Source organism: Coturnix japonica, unplaced genomic scaffold (assembly GCF_054131305.1).
Source record: "Coturnix japonica strain WE unplaced genomic scaffold, WE-NBRP24 Scf049, whole genome shotgun sequence".
In the NCBI taxonomy this organism is placed as follows: domain Eukaryota; kingdom Metazoa; phylum Chordata; class Aves; order Galliformes; family Phasianidae; genus Coturnix; species Coturnix japonica.
Genome location: NW_028188952.1, coordinates 873,695 through 889,952, shown reverse-complemented (window position 1 = coordinate 889,952; position 16,258 = coordinate 873,695). Strand labels below are relative to the sequence as shown.

The window sequence follows — 16,258 nt, the reverse complement described above, 5'->3', positions numbered from 1 at the left end:
GTGCACTGTGGGAGATGAAGTCCGTCTCTTCTTCATAAATACGCTGCCACGGGGTATGATGGGAGGTGTAGGCTGCCGGTACGAACTACAGTTCCCAGCGTGCCCCCGCGCGAGGCGGAAGAGGAAGTGCAGCCCGCGCTACTAGGCCGCCGCGCCGCCGTGCGGTTTAAAGGGGCCGCGTTCGGAGTGAGGAGGTGAGGGGGGTCTTAAAGGGGAGGGGGTGGGTTTGGTCCTAAATACGGGTTGTAATGCTGAGATCTGTATGGGGAGCAGGTAGGGGGGAGGGTGTATGGCTTCCTATGGGGGTATAGAGAGGGGGAGGCCTTCGGTTTGGTGTTGGAAGGCGGAATCCTACAGCAAGTCGAGACCCCTATGGGGAAATGAATGGGGGAATGGGGAGGGGGGGGAATATAGGGAGCCCCCATTGAGGGCCCTTAATTCGGATCTGAAGTTAAAGACCCCAAAAAGGATCTGTTATAAGTGCTTAGAGCCGCCCCAAAGCTGCTTTCTGCCTGTGGTTTATGGAGTGAAGGGCAATTAGCCCTAAATCAAGCTTAAATGGGATGGTTTGATGCTCGTTGTGAATGTGTGGCTGTGGGATATGTGTGCTTTCCAATGCTGAGCCAGGCCTGGGGCTGTGCTCCGTCCTGCTCTGCTCATTGGGGCAGCACTGGGATCTGTGGGGCTGTGGGACCCCTCCCAGGGCAGCCCCTTCCCCCCCCATCCTCATCCATCCCCCCATCTCCATCTATTCCACCCCATCCTCATCCATCCCCCCCCCATCCTCATCCATCCCCCCCCCATCCCCATCCATTCCCCCCCATCCCCATCTATTCCCCCCCATCCCCATCTATTCCCCCCCATCCTCATCTATTCCCCCCCATCCTCATCTATTCCCCCCCATCCCCATCCGTTCCCCCCCATCCCCATCTGTTCCCCCCCATCCCCATCTATTCCCCCCCATCCCCATCTATTCCCCCCCATCCTCATCCATCCCCCCCCATCCTCATCCATCCCCCCCCATCCCCATCCATCCCACCCCATCCCCATCCATTCCCCCCCATCCTCATCCATCCCACCCCATAGAGCAGCAGCCCCCCAGTCCTTTGTAATCAACCTCCCATAGCTGAGCAACCCAACCCCTCTGCTATCCTATGAGGGCTGTTTTCTCTCATCTCTGTTGTGTTTTTGCTGCCTGGGATTGCTGAGCACCCATTGCTCAGCCCTGCATGGTGACTGGTGGCACATTTGGCTCCTTTTCCTGCCCTCGGTCCCCAAAGGGGAGGATCACATGAGCTGAAATATGGTGGGGTTTTTTTGGTCTGTTCCCCTCACCCACTCGCTTACAGCTCAAATTGGAAACAGCAGCAGCAGCAGCAGCCTGACCCAGCCCCACTGAGAGCTGTCACTGTGAGATACCCCAGAGCTGCCTGCACTGGGCCTGGGGCTCTTTGCTTTGTGCCCTCAGCTTTTCTCTGCCGTCCATTTCCACCTCCTGTGCATTGGATCAGACCAGTGAGATCTTACAAACCGGTGGAGCCGGATTTTTTTCTGTAGCGTGGATGGTGCTTCACTCCTCCCCTTGTCCCAGCTAAAATTAGCTCAGCCTTCAGAAGAGCTTTGCTTCACAACCCAGCGGATAAATAAAGGCTGAGCTCGCAATGTTACCCAGCACTTGGCAGCTCCCATGGCCTAAAAGGCAAAGCTCCAGGAATAGGGAACAGGTGAAGGGTTGTTGTGCCTCTCTGCTCTGTGTCCCTCAGGAGCTGGGGCTGTGTCCTGAACCTCAGGTTCATCCCAGGGGCTCTAAATGCTTTGCACAATAAAACAGAGGTGAAACCAGGACACTTTGTCTGCCAGCTTTGCTATTCTGTGTGGTCCAGACCAGGGAGGGGACACTGAGATGGGTTGGTCTGTGCTGCTGTGGGGTGTGGGGACTGTGTGTCCTGTCTCTTCCTCGCAGTGCTGGCACCGTGTCTGTGCTATCGTTGCACAACAGGGATTAATGCAGGAGAATGCAATGGGGCAGCAAATCAGCTGGGGGCCCAGCAGAGCCTGAGGGATGTGGTGGAGATAGAGACAGGCAGCTCATGGCAGAACAAAATGGGAGAGCTGAGGGTATCATGGAGTGCTGGGGAGGGAGGGTGGTTGCAAGTGGTTGCAATGAAGGCACGACATCTAAACCAGAGGGGGAAATCGTGGTCTGGAGTTTGTTGCTTGTTCAGTTGAATTGTGAAAGAGCCCAAGAGGAGCGGCCTGGTTTGGGTCTGCTGCTAATGGGAGACGTGCTGGGGCAGCAGCAGGAGCTGGGCTGGTCTAAGGGAGGGGAGCAGGCTGCTCTAACAGTGGGAGGATGCTGGCTGGGGGGGGGGGTGGCTGCTTTGCTTGTGCTGGGCAGACAGGAGGGGGAGGCTGGTGAGAGGAGGAAGCTGTGATCAAAGCTGAGTTATCTCCTCACCACCTGAACTGGCTGCGCTGATGTTTCAGTGCAGAACTGCCCATGCGGCTTGGAGAGGGGCTGGGCTCTTCCATCCTTTTCTCTCCTATGGAGGTACAAGGAGAAGTCCCAGTTCTGGTCATGGAGCAGCCTCCAGCAGGAGCCTGATGGGGCTGTGTGGCCTATGGAGCATATGGGAGGTTAATGCTGCTTTGCTCTGTGCCCTGGGGACTGCTGGACTTGGTTGCATCCTCTTTATTTCATGGTGGCTAATGGATAGGATCAGCTGTGCCAGGACTTGGGGGTGTGATGAGGACGGGGGGGGGGGGATCCTGATTATCTCTTCCTACTGAATCCTTTTTCCTCTATGCAGATGTTTCCTTCTGGGCTCTGGCTCTAGGATGTTGGAGAGCCGAGAGGAGGTAAGGAGCCTATTGATGTGGTTTTATCTGTTCCTGGTTGGAGTGTGGCAATGCTGGAGCCCTGAGTGATGCATTGAGGGGTGAGAGGTGCTGAACACCAAACAGGGGGCAGAGCTGGGGGGTGGATGGGGATGAGGCTGGTTGTTCTGCACTGTGCTCAGGGCAATGTTTGTGCTCCAGGAGTTGACCACGGTGCGTGTTCAGGACCCTCGAGTGCAGAACGAAGGCTCCTGGAACTCCTATGTGGATTATAAGATCTTCCTCCACGTAAGTTGTGGTTGCTGGAAAGTGGGGAAACCACAAAGCTCACATCCCTCTTTGCCCCTCAGATGAGAGGGTTATATCTGTGTTCTCGTTTTCCTTATGCAGACCAACAGCAAGGCCTTCACAGCCAAGACCTCATGCGTGCGGCGCCGCTACCGTGAGTTCGTGTGGCTGAGGAAGCAGCTGCAGAAGAATGCTGGCTTGGTGTAAGCATGCCCTGAGCTCCTTGCTTTACCCCAGCAGCCAGACACCACAGCTCCATTGATTGCTCTGGGTGTCTTATGTGCTCACAGAGAAGGGTGGCTTCCTCCAGATGTGGATGGCACTGATGGGATCCAGCTGCTGCCAGATGTGGTGCCCCCAAACCTTCTTGCTCCATTGCTGGGGTGATTTGACCCTGAGCTGCTCCCTCTGCTCTTTTCTTTCAGGCCTGTCCCAGATCTGCCTGGGAAATCCACCTTCTTTGTGGGGAGCACGGATGAATTCATTGAGAAGAGGAGACAAGGGTTGCAGCAGTTCTTGGAAAAGTGAGTGAAGCTCCTTTGGATGCAGCACTTAGGAGATGCTGTTTGTGAGATGGATCTGCTGCTGGGCAGTGTGAGCTGTCTGGGCAGGGCTCAGAGTTCTCTGTGCTCCTGCACAACCTGCCTCAGCCCTTTCTCTTCATACACAGGGTTGTGCAGAACGTTGTCCTCCTCTCCGACAGCCGGCTGCACCTCTTCCTGCAGAGCCAGCTCTCTGTGCCCGACATAGAGGCATGTGTGCAAGGCCAAGGCTCGCAGACAGTGACAGAAGCCATCCTGCACTACGCCATGTCCAACTGTGGCTGGGTGCAGGAGGAGGAGAGTCGCCCTACGCTGCTGCCAGGAGGAGCTGTGCATGGCAGGTAATGCAGGCAGGGAAAGACCAACCACAGGGCACTGCAATGGGGTAGATCCCAGCTCTTTTGCTGTGCATAGAGCTGGTTGGAGCAGACCTGCTGCTGGCAGCACCCTGAGCCAGTTGGTGCCCTGCATTCCATTCAATGAATGGGAAGAAAGAAGCATCCAGAGTCCAGCAGTGTTTAAGATAGGGCTCTTTTTGCTTGAAGGAGAGGGTTTGTGGCAGCAACCAGAGCTAACAGGGCAGGTATGCAGGTTGTAGCTGTGTTTTCCTCGCTGCTACCAGCACCATCTGCCTCTTTAACTGGTGGTGCTGCCCTTGTGTACAACCACAAGCAGCCGCTGCAGTGGATGCCAAAGCTCTGACTGCTTTCTCTCTTTTCAGCTGTGCCAGCCTGGGGGCCACACAGGGGCTGAGCTGCCTGGAGAGCATCCCACACTGGACTGACTTTGGCATGGATGACACGCACTCGGACAGCCCGGATGAACCATCAGAGCCTTTGGGTGGACAGCAAGAGACTCAGTAAATGGTTACAGTGACCTCGCCTGCCTTGCCCAGGACCTGCAGCTCTGTCTGGAGCTGCTGCTGGTTGAGCCAGAGGGAAGCCAGGCTGGCAAGGCAGGGAATGGGGCTGTGCTGGGATCACAGCTTTCCCCTTAGCTCTGTGGTGTCCGGGGCTCGTGTGTTCTCTTCCTTGATGACTTTCAGCTGTCCTTGATGTCCCAGGCAGTGTGTTTTGTAGCTCTTCTCTTTGCAGAAGAGATCTAGTGGTTAGTGAAACCTGTGTTTGTTATCCCCGTGGCCTTTGCTCTCCAATTGGAGTAGTAGCAGGGCTTGGTTAGGTCACGATGCCAGCAAGGCCCCCATGTTCTCAGTGCATTCCCTGGGCACGGTGGGATGTGCTGGCTGTATTGTGTGCAGCCTCACACTTGGAATGGGAGCTGGTTGATGCCCATCAGATCCCTTTGGGTCAGCCCTTGTGCTTCCCCCTTTACATGGAGGCTGTGCTGGGACAAATAGAGATGGACCCCCCCCAACCTATTTATGCAGCCACCCCTTCCAGATGGGATCCTGCAGGAGAACAAACCTTTCTGCCCCTCAATAGCACAATGGGAGGAGAATGGGGGGCTCACAGCCAGGAGGGAGCTTGCTCAGATCAATGCAGCATTCAACTGCCTTGCAGTGGGTGCCTGGCAGTGCTTGGGGCCCTGGTTACTTTTGCTGCTGCTCCTGCACCTTTTCCTACACCCTGAGCACTGGTAGAGGCAGAGCTGACGTGCTCTGACTTGAAATAAAACCCAAGTAGAAGAGGTTTGTTTGCTGTTTGCTGCTGTCTGTCCTTGGCTGCGTGGGTGGAAGGAGCCAAACCAGAACCCAGGCCAAACTAATAGGAGATGGATGGCTGTAGGGAACGGAGCAGCTGATTGCAGCTCTCCCTGTAGGGCTGAACCTGCTGGGACGGCTCACCTAGAGGGAGAGGTGAGTTGGGGGGTGAGATCCATAGGGCTGGTTGTTTGCACACAGAGGGTTTGGGGTTTGCAGAGGTTGGAAAGCAGCAATGTCAATAGGAGTTCATGGTGAAGGCTGGCAGCTGCTGGTGCCATTGGCTGCATCTCTCCCCCCCCTTTTCTTTCATACATATTCATGTCTGCTCATAGCTCCGAATGGCTCAGCTGTGAGGCCAGCTGTGGCCATAGGCTGCACAGCATCCTGCAGCCATCGCTCCTTCAACCAGGGCTGAGAGCAGCTCTCAACCTACAACTACAGCCCTGCTCTGAGCATCCCTCACTCCACACCCTACCAGGATCTCACCCAGCCCTATGGTTTCCCTTTGGAGCTGATGGGGATTCAGCAGCTTTGCAAGCAGAGCTCCATTCCTCCCCCCTACCCCCCACCCCCCATAGGGTGCCCATCTTTCCCCCATGGGGGGGGGGTGCAGCTGCTGCCCCGGTGTTGGCAGCGTGTCAGAGGCAGGAGGGAATTATTTTTAGTGGTGTTGATCGACTGTGAAGCTGAATGGAAAACAGTGACTCATTCAGAGGCAGAACCATATTGGGGGGGGGGGGGTAGGGCAGGGGGGGGGCTGAGCCACCCCAGTGCTGCATGCACCCCCATTAGAACCCCATCCCATTGGTCTCCCCCATGCCCAGCTGAGCTTTAGGCATCCCAAACCCATCCCAAACCCATCCCAATAGCCCCAGGTCTGCACTATGAGCCCCCCCCCTTAATTCTGTGTCCCCCCCCCACCAACACAACGGTCTGTGCGCAAACCCAGAGCGCCACCTGGCGGCCCCGCGGCGCATTGCAGCTCGGAGGGGATAAATTGTGGGGGGTGGGTTTATTGCGGGTTGCCCACCCAAGATGGGGATGGAGCTGGTGGTACCCGAGGGTTGTGCAGGGTCCTGGGTAGAGGGTGGTGGCACACAGGGCTCTTCTTGTAACGGGTTCTCAAGGCTGGGAACGAGTCCTTTGTGGCATCGCAGGGTGGGAAAGGCGAGAGGCGACCTGGATTTGGGGGGGGGGGAGACACAAGGTGAGGGTGGGGGACTCAGCATAGGGCTGTGGGTTACAGGGAGGACACGAAGGTCTCCGTGCCCACAGGGTGGGCAGGTGGCTGCTGACCCCCTGCTGGCCCAGCCCCACTAGTGGGCTTTATTTCTCTGCCAAATGCCCCCGTATGGGCTGTGGGAGAACAGCCCGGTGCTGCTGTCAGCTCTGCTTGCAGCTGTCACATCCAGCTCTCGGGGTCTGACAGAGGCAGCTTTGGGTTTGGCACAGCTTTCCACCATAGAACTGAATGGAGCTGAAACCCAGACAGGGACACTGCACTGCACCCCATCTCTTGGGTCATCACATCAACCCCAGCCCTACAGATGGATCCTTAACCACAGCTGTGCTGGGCACGGTGCCATTTTCCCTTTACCCATCCCTATTTCCCAGCCCTACCACCTCCCTTCCATGTAAAACAGAAACCAGAAGATGGAGCCAAACTGTCCTAGGAGAGAAAAGAGGAGCAGCTCTGCTTTCCCAGCACAGACAACCCATGAAGGTTCCACCTCTCACCTGGGCACCACCATCCTCACAGCTCCTCCAGGTCATAGGCAGCAGCCAGGTAATCCTTAGGGACGATCCCGACGGTGCTATTGAGCTCCCCAACCCACCAGCCGTACATGTTGTACTCCTGGGGGGGGGGCACAGCATAAGGATTAATGCCAAGGCAGCGGGGCACAGCTCTGCTCCTTTCCTTTGGGTTCACATAGACCCAAATGGGGTCTTTCAACTCTTGAGTCCCATTTGGAGGCACTGCTGCCCTCCCACCCTTTGCTCCCTATGGGATGTGGGTCAGCACAGAGCGAGTACATCCCCTATTCCAACGCATCCCCTTCTCACTCTTTGCCACCTCCCTTTGCTCCCTATGGGATGTGGGTGAGCACAGAGTACATCCCTTATTCCAACGCATCCCCTTCTCACTCTTTGCCACCTCCCTTTGCTCCCTATGGGATGTGGGTGAGCACAGAGTACATCCCCTATTTCAACACATCCCCTTCTCACTCTTTGCCACCTCCCTTTGCTCCCTATGGGATGTGGGTCAGCACAAAGTGAGTACATCCCCTATTCCAACGCATCCCCTTCTCACTCTTTGCCACCTCCCTTTGCTCCCTATGGGATGTGGGTCAGCACAGAGTACATCCCCTATTCAAACACATCCAGGCAAGCAAGAAAAAACCCCCATCTCAAAACCAGAAGCAGAACCCCAGGCAGAGCAGCCCTAAAGCAAGCAGGAGATGCACCCTACAAGCAAAGGAGACCCCCTAAGCCCCCTCCCCAACCCTTATCTCTGCTACAGCCCAAACTATGAGGTATCCTAAAGCCTTCCCTGCTTTGATGAATTGCTGGCTTAGCCCACGATTGCTCACAATCAAAAAGGGAGGAAAAAAAAAAGAGAATGCAAATGAAAGGCAGCCGAGAACTCGCGGCACCGAGCGTTTTTATTTCACCGCTCGGTGCCAAAAAGAATTAAAACAACATTAAACTCCCAGCAATAACGTTTAAGTCCTCGTTTCCGAGTGCCAAATTGCACCGCTCTGGATCATACAGATGTTCGTTAATTATGCTAATTTTTATTAAACTATTAAAACGAGGAGTGCACTGGCACAGAGAGGCAGAGCCCAGTGCAGGGTGAACTCTGCCTCTCGTGCTTTTTGGATGGAGGGGGGGTGTTGAGTTTTGAGGGTGTTTGTACCTAATTACTCACTAATGGGGCCTCTGTGCTCAATACCTGCATGGAGTGGGTCGGGGGGGGGGGAGGGAAAAGTAATTGAGATGAGACTTTAAAGAAGGGACCTAAGCTGGAGGGTAATTGGTCTGGAGGGGTCAGTTGTGGGGTGGGGGAGTGGGGTGCTCTGTCCCATTGTGAGCTGGGAGTTGCACCTATGGGGCCCCAGCAGCACCTATGGGCCCCCCAGCAGCACCTATGGGCCCCCCAGCGGCACCTATGGGCCCCCAGCGGCACCTATGGGCCCCCCAGCGGCACCTATGGGCCCCCCAGCGGCACCTATGGGGCACCCAGCGGCACCTATGGGACCCCAGCGGCACCTATGGGGCACCCAGCGGCACCTATGGGGCACCCAGCGGCACCTATGGGGCTCCCAGCGGCACCTATGGGGCACCCAGCGGCACCTATGGGGCACCCAGTGGCACCTATGGGGCACCCAGCGGCACCTATGGGGCTCCCAGCGGCACCTATGGGGCACCCAGCGGCACCTATGGGGCACCCAGTGGCACCTATGGGGCACCCAGCGGCACCTATGGGCCCCCCTGCGGCACCTATGGGGCACCCAGCGGCACCTATGGGACCCCAGTGGCACCTATGGGGACCCCCAGCGGCACCTATGGGGACCCCCAGCGGCACCTATGGGCCCCCCAGCGGCACCTATGGGGCACCCAGCGGCATCTATGGGGACCCCCAGCGGCACCTATGGCTGCTAAGCTAAGGGCAAAAGAGGACAGAGGGGAATAGAAACAAGACAACCACCACAATTAAAACCCCAAACCAAACCCCAACCACAAACCCATTCACGAAGCCAGTTGAGCTGCTCCATTCTCTTTGGGGAGCTCAGTGTCCCATCCCACACCTCTCATCCTCCTTGCGGACACACTATGGGCTCTCAATGGGGATGAAACCCCATAGCAGCACTCCCAAGCCCTCCTTACCATTGCATTCCATTGCCAGCCCTCATAAACAACCCCTCTGAGCACCGGGAACGTCATTCATCACCTGGCTTTGCACAGAAGATCAATGATGCTTTGATGGATGCCGAAGGAAAAGCCAATCAGTCAGGGACTTATCGGTTTATGATTGCTCAGCCCCATTATTAGTGCTTGTGTGTCATACATTATTGTTAGGAAAATGGAGGAATCTAATTCATCGATGAGGTATGGCAGGAACTCGAGGGGTCGGCTGACAACAGGGAGTTTTATACCGGGTCAGTTCTACATCCATCCACCTTGAAAAGCAGCTCAGGGTTGTGACAAGCTCTGAAATTCAAGCTCTACCCACCCATAAGGTCCTACCTGTCCCCATGGAGCTGGTGGCAGTGAGGGATGCAGCTTGGAGCTCCTTTCTCCCTCCATGCAGAGCAGATTTCTCTATGGGGAGCAGCTCAGGTGCTGCTCATCACAACCTGGCACTGCCCCCTTTAACACATCGCTCTTTTTTTGCTCCTTTAAACCACTAATGATTCCCACTTGCTCCCAATGACTCAGCTCTCAGCTGTGGTATTAATGCAGCTGAGGCATTGCTCCTATCTCATCCCATGTGCTGTGCCTGTTCCATATCACCAGAGGGTGGATGTGGTGCCTGATCCCACTGGGGTCCTCGTGTCCACCCCATTGGGGTCCCTATATCTGTGGGGTTCCACGTGCCCTCCCCACTGGTGTTCCCATGTCCATCCCATCAGGGTCCGCACATTCATCCTATTGGGGTCCCCATGCCATTACACTGGGGTCAGTATACCCATCCCATCTGGGTCCCCATGTCATCCCATTGGGGTCCCCTTGTTACCCCATTGGAGTTCCCATGTCCATCCCATTGGGGTCCCCATATCTATCCCATTGGAGTCCCATGTCATCACACTGGGGTTTGCATATCCATCCCATTGAAGCCCCCATATCCATCCCATTGAAACCCCCATATCCATCCCATTGAAGCCCCCATATCCATCCCATTGAAACCCCCATATCCATCCCATCAGGGTCCCCATGGATGTCCATCCCATTGGGTTCCCCACATCCATCCCATTGGGGTCTGCATATCCATCCCATTGGAGCCCCCGTGTCCATCCCACGGGGGTCCCCATGTTATCTCCATCCCACTGGGGTCTGCATATCCATCCCATTGGGGTCCCCATACCATTCCATTGGGGGTTCTCCTTATCCATCCCATTCAGGTCTGCATATCCATCCCATTGGGGACCCCATGTCTATCCCATTGGAGCCCCCATATCCATCCTGTCGGGGTCCCCATGTCCATCCCATTGGGGTCCCCATGTCTATCCCATTGGAGCCCCCATATCCATCCTGTTGGGGTCCCCATGTCCATTCCATTGGAGCCCCCATATCTATCCCATTGGAGCCCCCATATCCATCCTGTTGGGGTCCCCATGTCCATCCCATTGGGGTCCCTATGTCTATCCCATTGGAGCCCCCATATCCATCCTGTTAGGGTCCCCATGTCCATCCCATTGGGGTCCCCATATCCATCCCATTGGAGCCCCCATATCCATCCTGTCGGGGTCCCCATGTCCATCCCATTGGGGTCCCCATGTCTATCCCATTGGAGCCCCCATATCCATCCTGTTGGGGTCCCCATGTCCATCCCATTGTCCATCCACCCCATCATGGTCCCAATACCATTCCACTGGGGGTTCTCCTTATCCATCCCATTGGGTAATCTACATATCCACCCCATCAACACCCCCACATCCACCCCATTATCCTCCCCATACCCCCCAACCCATGGGGGAAGCCTGAGTTGCCTGGAGAGCTGCTGGGGGGGGGATGGAGATGGAGATGTGAAGACTCCGTATTAATATTTATCCCATCAAGCAGCTCCGCCGTGCTCTGACCGCAGCACCAACCCTCAGGCACCGCAAACACAATCTGAAAACAATGTGACGGAAATGTTTAATCTGCTCAGCCCATCTGTGCTGCGTATTTTCTCCAGATCTCCCTGAGAGAGGCGCCTTCGAATCTCCACATTGCCTTTAATATTCTCCTAAATCACCTCCCCACCGCACTTCAAGGGCCATTGCTACAATATCACAGGTTCACCCAGAGTGCAAGGGAGGAAGGGAGGGGGTTGTAGGGGTTGTTGTAGGGATGGGGGGGTGTTGTGGGGAGGGGGGTGTTCCTTGGACAGGCATAGGGAGAGGAGAAAAGGAATAGGGGGTGAGGAATAGTGGGGGGGGGGATTGAAGTTATTGTGCTGTTGCTGGGGGGCGACCAATGTGGCTGTTCTAGAAGCAAAGCAGCTGGAATGGAGCTGAAATCTTTCCCGAGGAATTGTTTTGATGCATCTCTTTCCTCGTGCTGCCCGTGGTTGGAGATGGTACAGCTCCCCTGCAGGGCGCCATCCTGCTCTGAGCAGACATAAGGAGCTGAAAGGGGGGGGGGGGTTAAAGCAGCGTGGGGAGGGTCTGGGGCAGGGGTACAGCTGGTCCTGGGGGCTCCTGGCCCTGCTCCTTCCCCATCCCTATCCCTGTCCTTGTCTCTGTCCCCATTGCAGAGGACTCAACGCCCACAGCTGCCTTCGTCCCTATCCCTGTCACTGTTCCTTGTCCTCATCCTCATCCCTGTACCGTCCTCATCTTTGTCCTTGTCCCTGTTCTCATTCCAGTCTCCGTCCCCATCCCCATCCCTATTTCTATCCCTATCTGTATCCATATCCCTATTCCTACCCTTACCCCTACCTCTATCCCCTATCCCCGCCCCTATCCCTATCCCTACCCCATCCCTATCCCTATCCCTATCCCTATCCCTATCCCTATCCCTATCCCTACCCCTATCCCTACCCCATCCCTATCCCTATCCCTATCCCTATCCCTATCCCTATCCCTATCCCTATCCCTACCCCTATCCCTACCCCATCCCTATCCCTATCTCCTGTCCCCATCCCTGTCCTTATTCCTGCCTATCTCCACCCCTCTCCCCATCCCTATCCCTACCTCTATCCCTACCCCTATCTCCTGTCCCCATCCCTGTCCTTGTCTCCAGCCTTCTCCCCATCCCCATCCCCATCCCTCTCCCCATCCCCATCCCTCTACCTCTCCCATGTCCCCATCCCCATCCACCTCCATCCCCCTCCCCATCCCCATCCCACCCCCCCTTATTGCCATGGCAGCAGCATCGTTTCCTGCCCCCCGGGGCCGCAGCCGGATCCACCTGCTCCTCCCGACCCTCGCGGGGTCATCGTCAGGTCGCCAGAATAAATGAACGCGAGCACTAATGATGTGTTTGCTGGCTGTTTATGCTCTCTGTGTGTCAGGGGCACTCACATTTAGAGAGCTCATTATGGCTGCAATTAGACTGCACCACCGCTAGATATTTAACTCCTTTTTCTTTTAAATTAGCATTTTAATAACGTGCTTTGAGCAAGTGGGAGGGGGGGGGGGGGGGGAACAAAAAATGACCATTTTTCACGGACAAACTTCCCCAAGCTGGAGGTGGAAACTCTAATGGGGAAGTTAAACGGGAGCTACAACCGAACCCGGATCGCTCCCATCCCCGGTGCTGTGCAGGGAAGGGGAGGTTAAAGCAGGGGGGGGGGGATGGATGAAGCCCTTTTTATTTGCTTTCTCGCACACTCCATTGCCTACATTTGTTCTGCAGCCAATTATTTTCGCCTTTAAAGCCCGATGGAAGGGAAGCAGCCGGCTTCGCTTTCGGTTCTGCCCCTGACCTGTTAAAGAGGGGCTGGTGGTAATTGTGCACATGTGTGTATAGAGCCGAGCTGCGAGCAAAGGGATGGGGGGGTGAGCAAAGAGATGGGGGGGGGGATGCAGCCAAGCATGACCCCCACCCCCTCCCCACCCCCAAACCCCCACAGGGTCATGGTACAAATCCCCACTCCCCCCCAGCATTGAGATTTGGGGTTTATAGGGGAAAGATCATTGAGAGAGAATAGGGATGGGGAAAGGAAAGAACGGATCTGCCCGGGGTCTGAAGTGTGAACGTTATGTGCTGCATTCACTCAAGCTGCACCAGCTCATAAATACGGCACGGAGAGAGCTGTAATTTGGTGATAGCTACCCCAGGACATATCTAGATCCACTTCTGTTATTTTAATTAAATACTGCATTATGCTTTGTGACAACTCCAGCGCTATCGCCTAAATGAATTTGGAATGCAAGTCTTACTTAGCCATACCACTACTCCCCCCTATATCCCCATCAACACCCCCCTCCTCCCCTCCACCCCTCGGTGGTGCAAAGCAAAGGGCCATAAAAGCGACATGTTTGTTTGTTTGGAGCAGCTCGGAGGAGGGGAGGGAGATTTTGGTGCTTTGCTGGCTTTGAATTGCCCCATTTCTTTCCTTTTTGAACCATTCATTTGCTGCTGGCCCATTGAGGAGCACCAGGAGGTTCCTCCCTTTGGGATAGACACAGAGTTGGGTTCCTAAAGGGAGACTTATGGCAAAGGGAAACTTCCTCTTGGTACCCAGGATATAGGGATGTTAGAGGTGCCCAGTTCAGTTCCATCCACACCAAATCACCTCTAAATAAAAGCAGCCCCGTTTTGCAATAGAACTGCTTTCAATGCTACCACATCCATTGCTTTCAACGCTACCCACACCTCGTGCTTTGATCATTAGCATCATCTCTCCCTAATGAACAAAGCTCTGCCTGCTGCTCATCCACCTTAGCAAAGGCAATAGGGGTTGGTGGGGATGGTGGGGATGGCCATTGCCAAATCCATGCCAAATCCAGACCTTATTCTGCCTATATGCCAACACTTGGCCCTCATTTCCCCCCCGTCTCATCACTCCTTCCATTGCTGCTCCATCCCAAAGCATAGCACCCATCCACCCCACACAACAGGCACTGCCCATAGGGTACACTATAAGAAAAGCTTATGGCCACCCATTCCAAATGGGGCACTGTTATACAACCCCCCCTCCATCCCTATCACTAAATCTCTGCCTGATAACAGCACGGCTGACTCCAAAGGAACCTCTGCCTACAACGGTGGCTCCGGAAAATGGAAGCATTGTCACACTTAAAGACACAAATTTCCCCCGTAATATATTCGAATGGAAACCTCTGAATCCAATACTACATGGGCATATCTAATAAATTCACAATATTTCAGCCTCAACAGCCTACAACGGTTAGTTTTAAAGATTTATGCGGTAAAAAATTACTCGGTGATGAATATAGTTTATTCTGTGCGGTATTGGAGGGTATAAGGAATTAAAGTACTGTCTTTAACAGTGAATTTATTATTACCTCTGTCAAAGACGAAGTCTTTAACAGCGTTTATTATAAATTTCTGGGTATAATAAATGGTTGGAGTGAGGCTCGGAGCCCCACGGAGGGACCAGGTGCTGGGAGGGGGGTGTGATGTGTGCCCTATGCTGGGCATGGGGGGTGATGGGGGGCTTCTTGGGGGTCTCTGAGGGATGGGAACCCACTGTTAGTGTGGCCTCAGTGCCCAGGGGTTGGAGGGTATTAACAGCAGTGGGTGATAAGAGTGAGGGGTGGGTGACAACCTTAGTCAGTGGGTACCAGAAGCCATGAGTGGGGGGGATAACAGTGGTGGGTGGGTGACAGCAGCCATGGGTGGGGGGCAAAAGCCATTGGAGGATGATGATAGCGGTATGGGGGGGGCCAGCCTTGGTTTGTGGGTACCAGCCTTGGTCTATGGGTGCCAGCCTTGGTTTGTGGGTGCCAGCCTTGGTCTATGGGTGCCAGCCTTGGTGTGTGGGTGCCAGCCTTGGTCTGTGGGTGCCAGCCTTGGTTTGTGGGTGCCAGCCTTGGTCTGTGGGTGCCAGCCTTGGTCTATGGGTGCCAGCCTTGGTCTGTGGGTACCAGCCTTGGTTTGTGGGTACCAGCCTTGGTCTATGGGTGCCAGCCTTGGTTTGTGGGTACCAGCCTTGGTCTATGGGTGCCAGCCTTGGTTTGTGGGTGCCAGCCTTGGTCTGTGGGTGCCAGCCTTGGTTTGTGGGTGCCAGCCTTGGTTTGTGGGTGCCAGCCTTGGTCTATGGGTGCCAGCCTTGGTTTGTGGGTACCAGCCTTGGTCTATGGGTTCCATCACTGTACTGGGATATGAATCCCGACCAGCTCATCTCTCCAGCATCTCCACCACCCTTTGTCCTCACCCGTTCTGGGTGTCCCTCATTTATACAAATTACCTGGGAGGAATGAAGCTGCCAGGGGCTCGTTCTGGACGATTGGCTCCCGCCGGGGGCTCGGGGCCGGAGGGGAAGGGAGAGAGAGGGGGGGAATAAAGAGGGGGTGGGCAGCTTGGATGTGACCGACGTGTGACCGTTGCCTCCCGGCTGACCCCAGCCCGTCGCCCGCCGCCCCCCGTGCTGTGTCCCGGTCGCCCCCGCTAGGTGTCACCGCCATCCTTCGCTCGGGGCCCCGACCCTCCTTTCTACCCCCCTCTTCCTCCCTCCCCTTCCTCGCCTTCATTGAAAGCAATTGAGAGAATTAACTTATCCGCTTTTATGGCCCGCTTGTCACATCCAACTAAGCCCACTTAAAATAGGAAGTCTCGCTGCATTCGGATAATTATCATCACGTACAAATCATTCAGCCGAGGGATCCGGGTATCGGGGCTGTAGGAAGGGACACGGTGTTCTGCCCCCCCCTCAAACAACAAATGGGTGGAAGCATTTTGGGGTCTCAATGCAATGGGGTGATGGACTGCAGGGTGGGCTCTGAACCCCCAGTGCTGCAATAAACCTGAGCCTGATGGCACCAAGGGGGGTGAATGGGGAGGAGACCCACATCCCTGGGGTGCCAGCTGCATTGAAAGCAGTGTCTGATTGATGCTGCTGTGCCCACAGCCCAGTGCCCTGCACCCATGGGGTTATAGCTCAGCATAAGGACCTGGACATGATAGCAATGAGAGTCCCCCACAGCCATAAGCCCTACACTCCCTTCACCATACTCTCACCCAGCAAAGGGGTAAAGAAACAAACCCATCCCTGCCCAGCATAACGCAGCCCCCCCTGCTCACCCCACACCCT

The 16,258-nt window shown here is 55.4% G+C and overlaps 2 protein-coding genes across 4 annotated transcripts in view; one reads left to right on the top strand and one right to left on the bottom strand.

The window, feature by feature from the left end:
- The first annotated feature begins 128 nt into the window (after window positions 1-128).
- Window positions 129-5,315, top strand: SNX11 (sorting nexin 11). 2 transcript variants are annotated; one of them, XM_015885615.3, is made up of 7 exons: window positions 129-194; window positions 2,811-2,859; window positions 3,040-3,126; window positions 3,229-3,329; window positions 3,552-3,650; window positions 3,797-4,009; window positions 4,390-5,315. In XM_015885615.3, exons 2-7 carry the CDS (start codon window positions 2,839-2,841, stop codon window positions 4,529-4,531), a joined length of 663 nt encoding a protein of 220 aa, XP_015741101.2. In that variant the 5' UTR covers window positions 129-194; window positions 2,811-2,838; the 3' UTR covers window positions 4,532-5,315. The 2 variants fall into 2 exon arrangements, with proteins under 2 accessions (XP_015741101.2, XP_085388408.1); XM_085532282.1 differs by lacking the exon at window positions 129-194 and adding an exon at window positions 2,478-2,702.
- A 1,009-nt stretch (window positions 5,316-6,324) lies between these two features.
- SKAP1 (src kinase associated phosphoprotein 1) overlaps window positions 6,325-16,258 on the bottom strand; it is a 113,049-nt gene continuing 103,115 nt past the window's right edge. For both annotated transcript variants that reach the window (XM_015885596.3, XM_085532280.1), the window contains 2 exons: window positions 7,069-7,186; window positions 6,325-6,510 (listed from right to left, as the gene is read on the bottom strand). In XM_015885596.3, coding sequence (XP_015741082.2) covers window positions 7,085-7,186 — 102 coding nt within the window. In that variant the 3' untranslated portion in view covers window positions 6,325-6,510; window positions 7,069-7,084. The remainder of the gene's footprint in view (window positions 6,511-7,068; window positions 7,187-16,258) is intronic.

Coding starts and splice junctions, on each gene's coding strand:
- SNX11 (XM_015885615.3), top strand. CDS start 2,839: ATGTTGGAGAGCCGAGAGGAG. Junction 3,651..3,796: donor TTGCAGCAGTTCTTGGAAAA/GTGAGTGAAGCT, acceptor CTTCATACACAG/GGTTGTGCAGAACGTTGTCC. Junction 4,010..4,389: donor GGAGGAGCTGTGCATGGCAG/GTAATGCAGGCA, acceptor CTCTCTTTTCAG/CTGTGCCAGCCTGGGGGCCA.